General features: G+C 44.5%; 1 protein-coding gene across 1 annotated transcript in view; it reads left to right on the forward strand.

The window, feature by feature from the left end:
- Positions 1–18,456, forward strand: part of adgra2 (adhesion G protein-coupled receptor A2) — a 43,599-nt gene that overhangs the window by 19,430 nt on the left and 5,713 nt on the right. Inside the window, exons 2-11 of the mRNA XM_073467293.1 lie at positions 1,744–1,815; positions 14,229–14,300; positions 15,309–15,380; positions 15,476–15,547; positions 16,541–16,704; positions 17,105–17,318; positions 17,495–17,659; positions 17,738–17,936; positions 18,025–18,174; positions 18,270–18,431. Of these exons, the coding sequence (XP_073323394.1) occupies positions 1,744–1,815; positions 14,229–14,300; positions 15,309–15,380; positions 15,476–15,547; positions 16,541–16,704; positions 17,105–17,318; positions 17,495–17,659; positions 17,738–17,936; positions 18,025–18,174; positions 18,270–18,431 (1,342 nt within the window). The remainder of the gene's footprint in view (positions 1–1,743; positions 1,816–14,228; positions 14,301–15,308; positions 15,381–15,475; positions 15,548–16,540; positions 16,705–17,104; positions 17,319–17,494; positions 17,660–17,737; positions 17,937–18,024; positions 18,175–18,269; positions 18,432–18,456) is intronic.

The raw sequence follows: 18,456 nt of genomic DNA on the forward strand, positions 1-18,456 counted from the left end.
TGACAATCTAGGCTGATAATTGGCAAAGCACATCACTATGCAGCTTGAAGCTATTTTGTAGGAGGGCTTGCATGATATACGAGGATCTGCATTGTGCAGTAACATTGTTAATGACTGCGATGGCTATATGACTTCTAATGAATATACTGTTCTAATATTGAAGTGCCTATATTAGCTCTTTTCCCCTATTAATCTGAGGTTATCTGACGGCTTCATCTAACTGTCAACCCAGTCACCAGAATAAATGTTGGCAATGTACATTTCTGCAAACCATGGATATGTTGAAACTTTACGTTTCTTTAGATTTTCAATTTTATCTTGTGACAGCATTGTGGTTATGCTGTGGTTAGGTTAAGGCACAAAAACACTTGTTTAGGGTTAGGAAAACGTCATGTTTGGCTTAAAATACATGTTTTTGTCACCACAAACAAGGCTGGAAATGCCCCAAGGTCTTGTCACCACAGCTAGCAATTGTCCGGAGGTCTTGTTAAAAATATCCAGCAGTTTCGGGACATAGAAATCTTTTGAAACACAGTCTTGAACTGTGGTCACTGGCTTGGCAGCCTTCTTACCTGTAACCTGCCCCCTCGACCGCTCGATATGAAAGTCAAGACACGGTCACCAAAAACAAGGCTGGAGATGTCCCGACATTCCATCAAAAACATTAATTTTTTTGTTGCCACAAACACAGCTAGACATTGTCCTGAGGTCTCCTTAAAAATAAACAGTGGTTTCACACATAAAAATGTTGAAACGCCGTCTTGAACTGAGGTCACTGGCTTGGTAGCCTCTTCGCCTGTAACTCCACCACCATTGGCTCCAGTGCCTGATATGAAAGTCAAGTCATAAAGATGTAATGTGAAAATAACCACAGATTACAACTTTACATTTCTTTAGGTTCAATTTTTAAATTTGATCTTGTGACAATGCTTTTGCTCTGGTTGGGTTAAGATACAGTCACCACTTGATTAGGGTAAGAAAAACATCATTTTGATGCCGCAAACGTGGCTGGAGATGCTCTGACATCCATCGAACAAATCCATTTTTGTCACTACAACCACAGCTAGAAACTGTCCCGAGGTCTCCTTAAAATACCCAGTAGTTTTACACTTACAAATGTTGAAACCCAGTCTTGAACTGCGGTCACTGGCTTGGCAGTAAATGCAAACTGCCTGCTGGCTGTAGCTTAGCATACAGACATGACACACAAAAAAGTCAAGCTATTCCGATATGCAAAGGTCTATCTTGAATCAGAGCAAAGTGGTTACTCTAAATATCCATGTCCCATGATCCCCTGTCAGTTAAAGCATCTCAGCCTCACTTCCAGTGTGTCCTGTGGCCCCCTGCCCTCTGGTCTGATAAGAGCCCTATGAGCCAAGTGATTTGCAGGCAGGGAAGAGGCTAATTAACATGGTCTGTGCCGTCAGTCGTTTGATGTGGGAAGACATCCTTTTGATGTAGAAATGTATGCAAAATGATTATCAAGATCACAGCTTCCTTGCTAATCTTGATGTCCTTGTCCGTCTTTAACATTAATTGGAAACATCTTAAGATAATGTTTCTAGTCAAGCTAATCTCGCAGCACCAAGTGGACATTTCACTTGGCTCGCATCCTTCTCTTGTGACCCCTTCAGTAAAACCTGAACTCTCAAAGAAGCTGCCATCCAAGATAGTGATTTAGCATGTTCTGGTTTATTTTCATTGGCATATCTCTAACAGTACTGTGTTGTTTCTTTCTTACAGGATACTGAGCCACAACAAAATCCGAGTTCTGAGAAACGGATCTTTCTTTGGACTTAATGCTTTGGAAAAACTGTAAGTAGCCTCCTGTTTATCTACTAGTATTTCACTTCTGTAGATGCTACAATGTCATGTTTATTGTTAACATGAGATATAGTGTATGCATCCATGTAGGAGTTGTTATTTTGGCTTGCCTCAGGGCCTTTGTGGGGAAATACAGACACGGTATCAGTGGGATCTGAGCTGATCTGTGTGCGCTGTTATCCAATGATGGGCTTCATTCCAACAGGGAGGATGATACACTCAGACTGGCTATCACGGAGTTTAGTTATGCTGAAAAGTTCACATTATTACACTTTAGTCCTTCATTATCAGGTAAGCTCCACTCTAAAAGATAAGGGAGATCCCTGGGAGGAGGGCGTGTTGGCAGCTTGGCCTGTGGTTCACAGACAGTCTAGCCCTCCTTAGTAGCATCGTAATTTCTCTGAATGGGGTGTGAGACAGATGATAGACAGGATAACTCCTGGGGAAATAGAACTGAATGGCAGTACTGGTGACCATAGTGGAAACTGGCGCCTATGAATAGCTCTTTGCCCTACCTTGGTCAGTCTGTTGGTTGGTCTGTTCACTGCTGAAATATCTCGACATGTCTTAGATTGATTGCCATGAAATTAGCTTCAGGCATTCACGGTCTTCAGATGATGAATCCTGCTGACTTCTGTGATCCCCTGACTAATCCTCTAGTGCTTACATGAAGTTGACATTACAATCAGGATTAATAGAGTGCTGCAAGAATGATTCCCAAATCCGGTTCCCTCAGCTCGCATAGTATAGTATAGTTTTTGTTTTTTTTTACCTCCGCCGAAGAAGTTATATTTTCACCCGTGTTGTGGTTGGTTTGTCAGCAGTCTTGCACAAAAACCACTTGATGGATTTCCACAAAACTTGGATGGAGGATGGGTCTCAGCCTAGAATAGAGCTCTATCACTTTTGGTGCCGATCTGGATATGGTGTGTCTTAAAAAAGGTAGTTGCTAATATGTGGCTAGTTGAGACTACAGAGGTTGTTGCGGACCTTGAAAGTCAACGTACCAAACATGAAACTCATCTACTCGTGCTAATAGTGCTACTACTAGTAGTACTAATGCTAATAAGCAAATGTTAGCATGCCACAATTACGGCCACGAACCTGAGCTCCTACACAAATTAAATGGTGTAGAAATACTATAGCATGCTGGCATGTACAACATCCATATTCATACGCACAAGCACAGCTGTGCCTGCCCCATACTGTATTACACGGCTGTCTGACAACAGTGTTAAGCACCAAAGATTTTCAAAATATGGCATACACTTTAACTGATATATATATTTTTTAGGTGTGCTTTCTTTTAGGTGGCTAAAATACATCTTGCTGTCAGTGCCGTTTAGCAGTACAATGCTCTGCTTCCCTGTAGGTGCTACTCGCTGCTTCTCCACACAGCTGATGGTCATCTACTGCAGGTGATACACCAACGAGGGATAAATACCTCATACAAACCCACATCAAAAGACCCAAACTGTCGCTTTAAGAGCAAGGCTAAAACACAGAAATGTCTGACAACAATGTCGCTTAGCTCTCCCATGGAGTACGATGTCAAAAGGGAAGAGGTTGCTGCGGGATACATCATCTGTAGGGGTGACCAACGAAAGTGAACGTAGGGGTGCAGAAACTGAGTCTCAAATGTTCCACATAATGTCTCTGGAGGTCTCACGTGTCACGATTATAACTATTTACACAGCTTTTGTGTAATTATTAAACTACACATTACAAATACATATATATTTAACTTTGCTACTGCTATATAACCAACCTTTTTACACTGAGATAGTGATAATGTTATCATCTTAGCAGGTCCAAACAAGGAAAACTGCAGAGACTACAGTAGCTTATTGATCTCTTAGAATCAAAAACTGAAGATGGGGTAGCTGGCAATACACGTCGGATACACTAGGCCAGTGTATGATATGAAGTTACTTTTGGTCAACTTTCATTACAGTCAGGAGTGGCGTTTAATGGCTACAGCTGCTACCACTCCTGGCTTTTTTGGATACTGTGATGTGAGAATTACATCTAGTCTGTGTTTCCCACCAGAAGGTGTGCTGTTTTACAGAGCATCCCAGTAAATGTTTATAGCGCCCTGGTAGCTAACAACACACATGGAGCAGCTTCAGTCGGATACTGTAGTCTGGCAGACGTACTTGTTGAAGGGGGATGGGTACGTCGAAGGGATATTGGTTCCACATGCCACTCGGCACTGCCACCCATGAAGCTAACAAGCTTCTCAAAAATGTCGAAAGAAAGAAAAATATGGTAATTTGCTGCAGTTTTTAGCTTGTTAGGACCTACCTGCTGGAGCTCACACCAGACGTGCCAGTCGAGATCAAAAGCCAAATTTGCTGAATTGCTGTTTTTCTGTCTGGCATGTGAACGCCATGGGTGAACAACAAGTTCTCAGTTCTCACCTCGACTGTCTTGCACCAGCGACGCTGATAAAGCTGTTGACAGGAAGACAGTAAACCAAGAACCTGTGACTAATACTATTTGGGAGAATAATTGATAGCAAAGTAAAGCTAAAGCAGATCTGTAGCTTGATGTGTTTGGTGTAAAATGAGCTGATGTTGCTTGTTTTTGTAAGTGCAGACAAGGTTCCCTGTAGCGCCGTAGGGTCGGTGGGTTGGGTAACCCGAGCTTACCCACTAACTGGCCCTTGTAGCTGGAGCAGTGATAAAACTAGCAGGGGGCAACAGGGTGGAGCTTTCCTGGAGGCTCATAACTCGAAGACCTGTGAGAAAGACACAGAACAGGCAGACAAACTAACACACACACATATTTATGCTCTGCAGAGAAAGATGTGGGCGTCTGGTGTAAGGAGAGGACATAACGTAAATCATGCAGGCCTCATTTCACTCCTCTGCCTCAACCTCTGCTGGCTCGCTGACACACAGCGGCGGAGGTCTGCTCACTCACTCTGACGTCTTCAACCTTTAATTGAGCCCTGCACAGCTTATAATTACATCTGAGCTCATGGTAAAATTGCTGTCTGATGTGAAAAAAATGCCACATTGAAATTCACCGTTGCAGCGATGGAAAGGTTTGAAGACAGGAGTGAGTTCACAGTGAAGGTTTGGATGTAAACTGTGAGATTTCAGTTTTATTTCGTCTCCTCGGCCCGCCATCGCTCTTCAGGTCCTCTCATTGTTTCCAGTATGTCGGCTACATGTGCTTGTCATTTGGCGCAGTAGTGAACAGTTACTCATATTATGTGGTCAGTGCTGTAATCAAAGGCCAGCCCACTAGGGCTGAGTAAACACACATCAGGGAATTACACTGCATCTCTTCCCCTACGTGACGAGGATAAACACAGTCTGCTCCCCGACTGCACACACACACACTCTCACTCTCGGTCCATCTTTGTTGTGACTCTGTTTCCTAGTATGGGCACCATCCTTGCTTCATTTCAAACGGGCCTGCTAACTCTCTCAGTAGACACACACTCACACCCGACTTCTATTGAGAGTTGAATGCAGTCTGATCTGCTGTTGTTCGTTGGAGAATACAGCTCCAGGGCAGGCCACCCTCCTCCAGGCCTGGGCCAGACAGTGCAGCAATCTACACAGTTAGCCCTTTCATTGGGACAAACCTCCTCAAAGCCACTATTGCCTTCATAACCTGCCAAACCACCCAAGTGCAGAGGAGCAATTTAGCCTTGTTTGTTTTTGCCCTCTTACTGGACTACTGTGTTTTTGTAGCTCTTTTAAATAGGCCTGCCATCCAACAGCTACATTTGGATCTTGGAATTCCTCAATATTTCCAGCTATTGGGATGAAACAGCCGTTGAATCATACCTGACTTCAGTTGCTGTGCTTGCTAATTCCAAAATAAGCCACTTTTAATGGACACCATCATGCCTTCAAGACCAGAGGTGGGAAGTAACAAAATACAAGCACTTATGTGACTTTTTACTTTAACTCCCGACATTTGAACACAAATATCTGTACTTTCTCCTCCTTCCTCCTCCTCTGCTTTAGTTTTAAAGCATTTGTGTCATTGCACCCCGCCTTCTCTCACAGGACTGATTTCACCCTATCAGTGCATATTACGCATGGCATACGTAGCGAGATGAAACAACGTAAAAGACGTTACACGACAGACTGGAATGGGGGGGAAGGCGTGTTAGTGTCCCGTGTCTGCAGAGCCTCTGCCTGGATTTTCTTACTTTGTCAGTTGGTTGCTGTTCGGGACGCTTTACCAACCCAAAATGTCGGTATTTGACATCCTGGGAATGAGACTCAACAATCAACTATCCTTCTGTTGCGTTTAAGAACAGCTCGGACAAATCCTGCTGATTCTACCTTTAAGTTTAATAGTCTTTGAATTATATTAATATGACTTGAGATTCTGTTAACTTTGCACAGAAACGGCCGATACTTTTTTACTTTGAGTACATTTCAAGAAGTTCAATCAGTACTTCTGCTTTCACCAGAGTCTTATGTTACACAAGTATCTGTACTTCTACTGGAGTAAAGAATGTGTGTACCTTTGCCACCTCTGTTCGATACTGTACTTGTGCACCTATTTGAGTACCTCCACCTCCACCACCTCTGTGCACGCCCTTTCTGATGAGAGCTGACGCTGGCAGCCCCACTAACGAGCCGGGACCTTTATGAGTTGCGGACAGATCCCAGCAGCCTGTCCCGCGCTGATTTGAGGCGAGGTAATGAGAATAATGAGCAAAGAGGGCCGAGGCAGTCTGGCTCTTGTCCAACTGGGCCCCACTGCACCATGGGACACAGGACAGACAGGGCACAAGGGGCCCTCATTACCAGGTCTGTTCACCCTACAGGGAGAGAGGGAGCAGGGAGCAGAGAGGGAGAGCAGAGGGCAGCGATGATGATGGATGAGGGAGCAGCAGGGCGCTCGCAGTGGACACGACTGAAAGGCAGGAGTGAGGCTTGTGGTTAGAGGCTCAAGGTGTTGGCAGCATGATAGACTTTGTCAACAAGAGTCTGAATGTGTCCATACAGTACCTGACGGAATTGTAATTTTTACACATGCACAGGAAATTTCTTCTGAGATTTTCAAAAACTTCCTGTTGACTTAAAATCATTCAAGAGCAGGAAATAAGGACTTAGGATTTATGTGTTTAGAGCAACAAGAATTAAGGGAAGCTTGCACTGAAACCTGCGACCAATAAGTCACACAGTGCATGAGAATGTGCAGATGCTGGATATGTTTAGGAAAATGTCTGCATGATGGAAAGCATATACACTATTATCACATTACGGTGAAGAATTCTCAGGCCGATTCATTACTTTTTGACTTGATAGTATCTGTTTTACAAAAAGGGGGAGACAGGCCACTCTGTCTTCGCCTGAGCCTCGCTGAAACCGACCTTGAAATCGCCTCTGCCATTCTGAGCAGCCAGGGGTTAGGAAGTGGTCCAACTTAAACAACTTTACCATCTGACAGAGGGGAAGTGGAGCCGAGATGGCTAAAGATGGTATGGTGGCTGGAGAGAGAAAGCGAGAGGGGAAAGAGAGGAAGACGGAGGGAGGGAACGAAGGAAAGCGCACTCCTGCAGTTTGTCTTATATAAAGCTGAGGTTGTTTTTCTTAGCGGGAGATTAACATTATTTCCACACAGGCTAAGCAAATTACCTTAATGAGTGGGAACAAAGCAGAGGTGGGCAGCAGTATAGCATGTTAAAACAGTGGAGAATGTGTGGACATGGCAACGAGCCCTCCTGTCTAGACCGGTCTGGGTAAGACAAGGTTCAGATTGTAGCAGAGAGCTAAGGCCAGCATGGGAGCCTCACTTCTCCCTCACAGAAAAAATTAACATTTGTGTTGGTGTGTTTGCCCGCACACGCCATCGAGTGGCCCCTGGTTAGACAACGGTCACCTAATGAGAGTGCATGACATTAAGGGGTGGAGCGGGTGAGGAAGGGGTTAAGCGTGCTGGAGAGTGGAAACAGAAAGGGGGGTGCTGCTGGAGTTGATAGACTCCAGATGTGTCTTTCAGATAAACTGAAGGAACGGGGTGTGTTTGTATTGCAAGCCGAGCTCAGTCATGGCTCTGGGGGTTTATTGAAACAGCGAGCGAGCCCCCTCATAAGCCCATTACCAAATTGTACGCTTTATACGCCAGTAACTCTCTCTCGCACACTCGTTCGGCAAACTTGATATGGTTTCAATGGCGTTTTTCCTCCAGAGGAACTTGAGCTTTCTCAAGCTTACTTCCCCCCACTTCCGTTTGTGTTCCTTCTCTACTTTATTTTTGCATCTCCCCTCTCCCAGCTCTCTCGCTGGTCCTCCCCCTTCCCACTCTCTGCATGCTGTAGTCCACCTACTGGCAGAAAATACGCTCACGATCATGAGTCTCCCTTTTCATTGATAATTTGAATGAAAGGCGTTTGTTCCTGTTTCCCTTCCAGCTATTAAGAGTGCATTGTTTCAGCCCAGTGTCGATGAACTTATTGGGAAAGAGACTTTTGGGTCTTTCAATACAAATGACTCAGTTTGACAGAATAAAACAGCATTTCTCCGCCTTTTGTCTCATCAGAAAACTGTCACCACCGGCCCCGAGAAGCTTTGACTTTACATGATCATTAATCTGACGGACGGATATTATGATCGACTGTATGTCCCACTGAAGCCATAAACCGACTTTCATTGTTTCTCACTGCTGTGCATGCTGGTAGATCTCATGAAAGTTAACAGAGCTGCCCAAATAGGCATCGCCCCCTTCGCTCCGAAGCCAGAACTGAAGTCAATAACAGTCCGTGGTTCCAGAGTTTTCCTTGGCAGAATAATCTCCAGCTCTTCTTGCTGCAGACTATAGAAACATATAATCAGCTTAGGACATTTTACACATCAAATGAAAGTGTATATTGCTATTTCTGTACATCTACAGTTGGATCAAATGTTTATTTTTACAGTTTCTCAAGAGCAGAGTTGAGGGCCTAAAAGTAAAGGCATTGGATGATCAGGTGGTGATTGTCCAGATCTAAGAGGAAATATCTGAAGTGTGTCTCCAAATGACAGCGATTTAATACATTTAATAGAAAAGGTGTATCATTGCTCCTTCAGCTTCATGGCTGCACCAAGGCAAGTGGTTTCCAGATGAACACAGACCAAAAAAAAAGAGTTGATTAGGTATTTCTAATCTGAGAGGAACCAGAAAAAAATAAAGAAAATAATCTGGGGAAGGGGCAGCAAAGCAGGAAATTAGTAGAAAAACAAGAGCTCTGCAGATCCCGGTTTCCTGTTTTGGGGGGAAGGCAGGAGTACGTTTGGGGCCTGTGTTACAGAGCCCCCATTGTGAGCAAGTGTGTTGAGGAGTAGGGAGGTGGGGTCTGCGGGGCCATACACAGGGCCAATTCTGCTCAGTACTGAATCCCCTAACCCACCTGCCCCTCCCTACAGGGGAAAGCTAGCTAGTAAAAAAAAAAGTCGAAAAAGGAAACTGTAAAAATAAACGAGCAAGGGCCTCTTCTAGACACGCCAACCAGACAGGAAATGACACTCGGCACAAAAATGGTCTCCACTGACCTCTGTCAGGAACCAAGGTGCCTTTGCTTTCTTATTCCAACATACCTTTCATCCATCCATAGACATATATATTTGTTTTTGTCTCCGGGCAGTTGCTTTTTATTGCTTTGCATCAAGAGATAAATATGAGTATAGAAATTGGCCCTGTAATGTCTTTCCATTAAAAAATTCCAGGAACAGGAAATTCTTGATTCCAGTCTAGCGATAATGAGTTGCCATTCCCTGGCTTCAGTCATTTTCCCAGCTCCCTCCGGGGCCAGGGCCTAAACAATGTCAGTGGAGCACTCCAGTCCCCGCTGCTGTGCTCCTGATAATGGAGCACTCCACGTCTGGAGCGCTCTACAGGCCACGTCTTCATTATTACCCTCTTGCTGCCCTACAAGCACGTCGCTCCTCTCCAGCCTGCATGGGGCCCAGGTGCTCATCCCTTATGCCCACAGAGAAATGACTCTTCAGAATGGCAGAGGACCAGCCCCATTGATCAGGAGGAGTTTTGTGGGGAAAAAAGACATTCTTAACGGCAGCCGCTGGTGTTAGGCCCAGCGGCAGCAGACAATGGCCCCTTCTGGGCTGGGAGCGAGCTGGAGTCTGTCACAGCCCAATCACACAGGCCACATGTGGCGAAGGGGATAAAGCAGTGTACTCCTGAGGTTACAGAGCATAACTCAAAGAGGAAGACCTTGGTCATAACAATAATGTGTCACCACCAGTCATGTAGCTTTTTGAAGAACATGCTGCTACTGAAGAGAATAAAGAAGTAATAGCTACAAGCTGCAACTTTTAACCTTTTAATTGTTATCATGCTCAGCAAGTGAGAGGCTTTAAACTATTTCTCATCTCCGCTATGATCCTCTCGCTTGGTGACAGCTGTTGTCATCAGTGTCAAGGCCACTGAGCTGTGAAGCTGTTGTCAGGGAGGGCACTGTCTACTGCAGAGGGCACACAGACAAGTCATCGCCTGAGTGTGAGGCCTGCTTTGAAAAGAAAAAGAAGTCGGATATACATCTGTGAGTTGGGGGCGTGTGGCGAGCGGCTGCAGCAGAGATTTAGCCTCAATTGTGATAGTGAACAAGAGCTGACGTTTGGGGCTTCAACTCCTGTTGACTCGGGTGAGCTCCTCCACATTCCCCAGCTTGGTGATAAGAGAGTATATCAGAAGTAGTGGACTGATGATAGCCACACACAACACCCTACTCTCTGAAGTGGGGAATAGAAGAGCAGACTGTAGGAAACACATATTTTGTTGCGTATTAACGTTGATTTCTAGTTGGTTGATAGTTGGTCTGAACATCTTTTCACCATCTTTTCAACCAGCTGAGTGCAGTTACAACACCAGTATGTCACAAAACACAAAGATGTATAATCATTTTAATAATTTGTTGATTTGTAGTTTGAAAGAGAGACAATATTGATTTGTATGATATTGATTGGTTTTACCACAACAAGCAAATAGCTCATCTCAGCTCATCAGAGCTTGAGGCTTTTACCAGTGTCACCTGCCAATGTGTGGCTCTCAGCGCCTGTTTGACCGGCATAAACTCTCTCTCTTGTCCTATGTACTACCCGTACAATATATTATGTGCTTCACCAATGTATTGCAAGACCATTATCATACCACCAGTTTTGATAAGACCTTTATTTTGTAAAGCAGTTTAATTGAAATGTAGATCTATTTTGCATGGAGAAACAAGTATAAAGAGAAGGCATACTAAAACAAACAGCTTTGCACAAAATCTCCACCTAGTTCCATTGATTGAGGCACTGTGTTGATCTAGAGTCCTAATGTGCAGAGACAGAGGGAAAAGACTCCTACACTGGTTTAATATTGCACTCCTATAACATTGTTGGACTCATGGTAGACAGTAAAAAACAAGGATGCAGCAGAATCAAATGTAGCCCATGTAATATAGCCTCGAGCTGCTCGCCTCAAGCAGCAGCCCAATCATCAGAATAAATGCTGGCAATGCACATTTCTACAATCACAGATATGTTGACAGCTGCTCTGGTTAGGTTTATGCACAAAAACTACATGGTTAGGGTCAGGAAAATATCATGTCTTGGCTTAAAATACCTACCTCGCCAAGAACACAGCTGGAGATGTACAGACCTACCATCAAACATATCTGCTTGACATTGTCCAGAGGTCTCTTTAAAAATATCCAGTGGTTTCACTCTTACAAATGTTGGAACTCAGTCTAGAACTGTGGTCACTGGCTTGGCAGCCTTCTTGCCTGTAACTCCACCACCATTTGATATAACAGTCAGGTCATTAGCATGTGAACGTGAAGGGGATATGACACATGTTGTAGAAATATCAATGTGGTACATAGCCCATGACACGTAGAAATGACAGAAACGTAAACTACCAACATCACTTGGCTGTCATTGTCAGCCCGCAACTAAAGGCTGTTGAAAGACAAGCGGCTTGAAAGTAAGATTGCTATCTAGAAATCAGGACATGGGTTCTTCCTCACTTGTCAGTTGTCTTTGTAATGCAAATGCATGTTTGAGTGCGTATACATGGAGGTCAGTGTTACACAGCAAATCCCTGAGTGTGAAAAGGACAGACAGGGAGGGAGAGACAGTCATCAGAGAGAGGAAATAGTGGGCAGTGCCTCGTCTTTTATCGCTGCACTAATGAGCCCCGGGACACACACTGGAAACTGCAGTATTGTTCTCCCCCCGCCCTGGTCAACAAATCCTATACAGCTACTGACACACAGAAACACATGTACATTCAGAGCAGGACATACAGGCACACACAGATTACCACATGCATTGTAAGGCCACACACAGACAATGGAGAGTATTCTTGGTCTCTGTCAAACACACCAGCACCAAGATGATTTTTGTAACTTCTTGGTCAGAATCATGGAGGTGGAAACGTCTCCACCTTTTTAGAAAGTTGTTAAGTTGTTGCAAAGTTTTCTGCCTGACAAGCTGGCACGCTCTCAAAGAGCTGGGCTGAGCCGTCCAAGGCTGTCTGCTCTGAGACAAACACAACAGACCTCAGCTTTTTGGTCCCAGGCCAGACAGCTTTTGCTCCATCATTATAACCTGTCTCCCGTCTATAATCCAGATATGAGCGATGGCCTAGCCAGAGCTTGGACCAACAGCAGAACCCCTGATCTCTGACTCTATCCCTGCCACACCGCACAATCTAATTCTCTACGGCAAGCCATTTTCTGAAACAATTTTCCTGCTCTAGTTTGATCAAAATAGCTCATCTCCTGGAAAGCAGACAAGACAATGGTTAGGAGATGCCTGAGGTTGAACATGGTGTGAGGCAGCGCGGTCAAGAACAGCCCTGACAGATAATCTTTGTGGAAAGAAAGGAGCAGAAAATCCCCTGAGGTCTTGCCTACCACAGCGGCATCTTGGGCAAAAGTGAAACAGACAAAAATGCAGCCACAGCAGTGATGCTTTTGAGCTCCTGTTAGGAAATCCTCCTCTGTGACTGGTCCGATGGGAGCAGACATTATTCATGCTGGAGGAACATGGATCACATTACAATGCACATCGGCCTTGTCCTGCCGATAACCATCCGTCTTCTGACCTGCTTTAACCTCGCTATTCCCACCTGGCCAATAAAAAACTTCTTGTATTCAAAATCTAAGGCAGGTTAGCTGATGGAGAGGGGCATCTGGCTGAAGAGTTAAACACATGGGCGTGGGTACGGAATGGGAAGAGGGTGGAGAAAAGTGCAGCGGAGAGAATGAAATGACATCCTCAAAGGCAGTTAAGGGGATTAATATTTATGGTTTGTAAGTTTATCACGGGGGGAGTCATTTTGAAACTAGCAGAAAAAGCTTGCTAGCAATTTTAGATTCCGCTAATGTTTTATTTGGTCAAGTGTCTGCATCTTGCTAAACTCAAGCCCAGTTGGCTGATGGGATAAGATTTCCTATCTGTGTGCAGAAATACCCTGCTGTGTCCCAGTGGAGGAGCCAGTTTTAGGAAATGTGTCTCCACTCCTCTTCATTTTGAAATTAAAGGAGCAGTTCCACATTTTGGGAAATGTGCTTATTCTCTTTACTTCTGCGAGAATAAGATTGATTCAACTTTCAATGTTTCTTTATGTTGCAAATTTACGTTTGTTTAGGTTGAATTTTCTATTTCTCTCTTGTCACAATGCAGTGCCTATGCTCTGGTTTTGTTTAGGCACAAAAAACACTTGGTTAAGGTTAGAAAAATACCACGGTTTGGCTTAAAGTACCTGTTTTGGTGGCCACGATCACAGATGGAGATGGTCCGACTTCGCGTGAGAAATAGCCGGTGTTGGTCACCACAAAAACGCATGGAAATATCTGCATATCTGACTCAAACTGCAGTTGGGTCTTTGTCAGCCTTGATAGCTGTAATAACTTAACCACCATCTCCGCATCCCAATGCGAAAGTTAGCTAATAAGCATATAATGGGAACGTGATATGCCACGTTTGCTACAAATGTCAATCTTGGACATATCTGTGGTTTGAAGAAACATTAACTGCTAACATATCCTGGTGTCTTGGCTGAACAACCCACTGTAAAAGTAACGAATGAGATGTATCATGTTATTCACAAAGCTTTAGAGGTGCTGGTAGCAGGAGCCACCACACTGACCTTCACAATGGCTCTTTAGAAACCTATAAGTTTCATGGAGATTACGTCCATGTTTTATGCAGTCAGTGCTTAAGACAGAGCCAGGCTAGCAGTTTTTCCTTGTTTCCTGTCTTTTTGCGAAGCTAAGCTCCTGGCCCCAGCTACAACCTACTATACAGACAGAAAACTAACTCTCGGCAAGAAGAAACAAACAAACGCGTTTCTCAAACTTTAGATCTATTGGTCTTAGACAACAAAACAACATCATCCCTGCATGCATTCTCTCATTGACCTAATGTTTTCTCTCTCCCCAGGGACCTCAAGCACAACTTGATCAGCACCATCATGCCTGGAGCCTTCCAAGGCCTGTCTGAGCTTCGGAAACTGTAAGTAGACATTAACATGATCCACATTCCATTTGGTTCAGAGCAGCAAACATATTAAAGGAAATCATAAATGCAGGCATGGAAATTCTGTATTCACTTGTTTGGTATGAGACAAATAAAGGACTCGATATAAGCAGCATCGCTTGCCAACTTCACAGTAGTTGTGGAAAGACACAGGCCCACATGTCCCCTCGAGTCTATCTTAAGCCGATTCTGTTTTGGCTGCTCATGCGTTATATTGAGGCAGTAACACTTGGTTAAGGCGTCCTTAACCAAGTGTTACCGCTGATCCTTGTGGGGGCCATGCAATGTCATGCCTGGTGCCCCAATCCACCACTGTGGAAACCTCAGGGCCTCCTCACACGGCATTGGATGTGACAAGGCGGCTGTTTGCAGCCACTCGCTGCTCAGTCACTGTGCTTTTGGACACCGAGGTCTGGTTGCGGCGTGGGTCGGAGCTGATCGTCTGTGCTGCGCCGCGTGACTCCCCTTCCCTCCTCCCCCTACTTGTGTTTTCCCTGCAAGGTCTGGGGCTTCTCAAAACAAACAGGGGGAGATAAACACATGCTCTGGACAGCTCTCTGTTGGGTAGTGTCAGAGGTGCAACAGAGCAGATCCCTCTCTGGCTGTGGCTATACATCACACTCAGAGGTGGACGGGAGAACAGGGGCCCTGCTTTTACCCCATTGGTGATAAACCTTCATTGGGTCCCACGGAGAAGAGATAAGGGAAAGTGGCAGGGACTGTGGGCATGTTTATTTAGATGGTAAACTTTCTAAGCCCTCTAGTTAAACAATACCAGAGGCAAGAAGACAAACCTTTTATCACTATTTATTTAATCATAAATGGGACCTGGAAGGGTTCTGCTTGGTTTTACTTGTATGCTGAGTATGTAGTGTTTGACCTGATATCACAAAAACAACATGAGTATACCAAGAGTCGAGATATTACAATCTATGGCTGAGTGACTGAGACGAGTAACATTCCTTTGTCTTTTTACACTTTCAGCGACCTTTCCAACAACCGCATTGGCTGCCTGACTGCCGACATGTTCCAGGGATTGACCAATCTCACTAAACTGTAAGCGACAGATGAACTAATGAACTAAACATTAATAATATTGTACTTTATGAGTTGTAGGAGAAGTTGTTGAGTTAACTTATAACTTCTGTTAGGAACCTCTCTGGCAACATCATATCAACCTTGGATCCAGGGGTGTTTCAGGAGCTGCCGTCCCTCAAGCTAGTGTGAGTATGAGACACTGTCGGCACTCCAACACATTCACTCTCACAGCAAATCACTCCATATCTGAATAAAACAGTAAATATCACAGATAAAGATAACATTTATTCTTTCAGTTTATATTTATTTTGCTCACTGTGTTGTAGAATGACTGCAGAAAATCTCAAATAAACAATGGAGATTTATTTGGCATGTATTTATTTTGATTTGTATATTTTTTTATCTCGGTCTTATTTGCAGATGAAAAACATATTTGAGCTAATGCTGCCATAAATCAGAAGATAATCTTCTCTGCAAACATTTCAAATGTGAACAAACGCTTGCTTCTTCATGCAGCACTGCCAGTTCTTGCATTAGTATTGACAACAGGCAATTAATTGCAGAGTGAATACAATCCATCTTTAACATGTGACAGATAGAGTGTAGGGGCGGCTGTAATTCAACATTGGGATTAATATTTTGGTTTTTCCAATACTTGAGGTTAGCTTGAGTATGACAGCAAATCACCAGCCTTTACATACATGTGATACACTTGACATTGGTCATTTTAACCATGTTATCTGATAAATTTCCTCCGGTGATGTCACTCAGTGGCAAAGTAGCATTATGGATTATGTAGGTGCCAGGTTTAGAAAAGGAAGAAGAATACGTGGAATAAAAAAGTGGTTCTGCTGTATCGATCTTGTCATTTCTTTTTAGATTTTCAATAAAAAGTCCAACAGTGTTAAGATAAGATAAGATTGCGCTTACATTACCCACAATTCAGCTTCACCACTGAGTGACATCACTGGAGAATATATATCAGACATATGCAGTAGTACTCTGCAAGAGCTTTGATTAAGGGCGATTACCCTTTAACAAATACACATCAAGCCTTTAAATATTTTTTGTCATGTATATCTATGATATGTTGATCCTATAATGAGCAACTAGAGATATCGCTGTATCTGAGCCATGCAGAGTGAAAAGTGAAAACCTTCTCACACTTCTCTCTCCAGAAACTTCAACTCAGACTACCTGACATGTGACTGTGGGTTGCGTTGGGTCCCGGGCTTCTTCCGCGGCAGCTCGGCCCGGTTGGGGGACGAAACCCTGTGTGCCTACCCCAGGAGCCTGAAGGGAAAGCCCCTGCGTGGACTGAGGGAAAGCCAGCTGAGCTGTGGTGAGAGCCTGGCTAGAATGAGACATATGAATGAGGCGGTTCACCGCTTTGTTGCAGAGAACACTGACTTGGGGATGACAATGACAGTGCATCATAACAGTGCTCAAGCTCATCCCAGAATTTCTAAGAATTAGCAGACCAAAAGGGTGGAAAGAGATGCATCCGAGCAGCTCAGCAGGGACATATTTCTAAAAGTATCAGTGAGATGTGTTGACAACTAATCCTGTGGGTTTTATTTACGAATTGCCGCTGCCTGCATCCAATCTGCTCTAGAACAGCAGACTCATAATAGCTTCTGTGGAAACATTTAGCTGAGGTTTGGTAATGAGAGAGCAGCAGAAATAATTCAAAGTGATGTCTTGACGGTCACATCTGCATCCTTTCCCACCGTGTTGCTCAGACGGCCCTCTGGAGCTGCACACCCTGTCGCTGCTGCCGTCCCAGCGTCAGGTGGTCTTCAAAGGTGACCGGCTGCCCTTCCACTGCACCGCCGCCTTGGTGGACAAGATCACCACCTTACACTGGCGTCACAATGGTCAGCTGGTGACCTCCGACCCAGAGATGGGTGTCCAGCTGGAGAACAGTGTGCTGCATGACTGCACCTTCATCACCAGGTACAGAAACTTAAGTCACAATCTGACTGCCCTCTGAAGATGCCGTCTATGAATATATACTTTATTCTTGCCTTCAGTTGATGAACTTTAAAAAGAATATTTAACAAGTTGTGACATTCATTGCAATTTGCGGTGGCAGTGTGTCATAATGAGAAGTCTCTACCCTCTTTATCCAGTGAGCTGATACTATTCAACGTACATGTGGAGGCCAGGGGAGAGTGGGAGTGTGTGGTTTCTACTGGGCGGGGTAATACGTCTCGCAGTGTTGAAATACTGGTGCTGGAGAACAGTGCCTCCTTCTGTCCAGAGGATAAAGTTGTCAACAACCGTGGGGAGTTCAGGTTAGTTATAGCTGCAATGATTTTTATAGTATAACTTACGATTCGGCTTTCTCATTCTTCTCCGGTTTTAATCCCCAGGTGGCCCAGAACTCTGGCAGGCATCACCTCACATCAGTACTGCCTGCAGCTGCGTTACACCTCCCTGTCTGTGGAAGGAGGTATTGAGCAGAAAAAAGCTTCCCGACAGTGTGACAGTTATGGAAAGTGGAAGGAAGGTGATTATTCAGACTGTCACTACACCAATGGCATCACCCGTGTCCTGCATACCTTCATCCTGGTCAGTACTGCTGTCAGAGAAAGGTTTACTACAACATACGGTTCCTGTTCAGTAGATTTACTTTCATGTTTTCGCTCCTGCTTTACAGAGGCCCATCAATGCGTCCAATGCTGTCACCCTGGCACATCAGGTGCGCACGTACACCCTGGAGGCTGCAGGCTTCACCGACTCTGTGGATGTGTTGTATGTGGCACAGCTGATGGAGAAGTTCATGGAATATGTCAGACAGCTGCGGGAGGTGAGAAAGATTGATGTGCATTTTTAAGAGCTTATAATGCTGTCTCCTGGTGTAACTATCCTTTCACTGTAAAATGTCTGGGGGTTTTCTTTCAGTTGTCAGAGGTGTTGGTGGAGATGGGGAGTAACCTGATGCAGGTGGACGACCAGATACTCACTCTTGCCCAGAGAGAAAAGAGAGCCTGCAGCTTAATAGTCTACTCTCTAGAGACGTTGGCCTGGCCTCAGCTACACAGTCATGCTCAGGACTTCTCCATGGTATGCTTTCATTTTGTTGTTTTGT

This window comes from Pagrus major, chromosome 5, assembly GCF_040436345.1.
Source record: "Pagrus major chromosome 5, Pma_NU_1.0".
Classification (NCBI taxonomy): domain Eukaryota; kingdom Metazoa; phylum Chordata; class Actinopteri; order Spariformes; family Sparidae; genus Pagrus; species Pagrus major.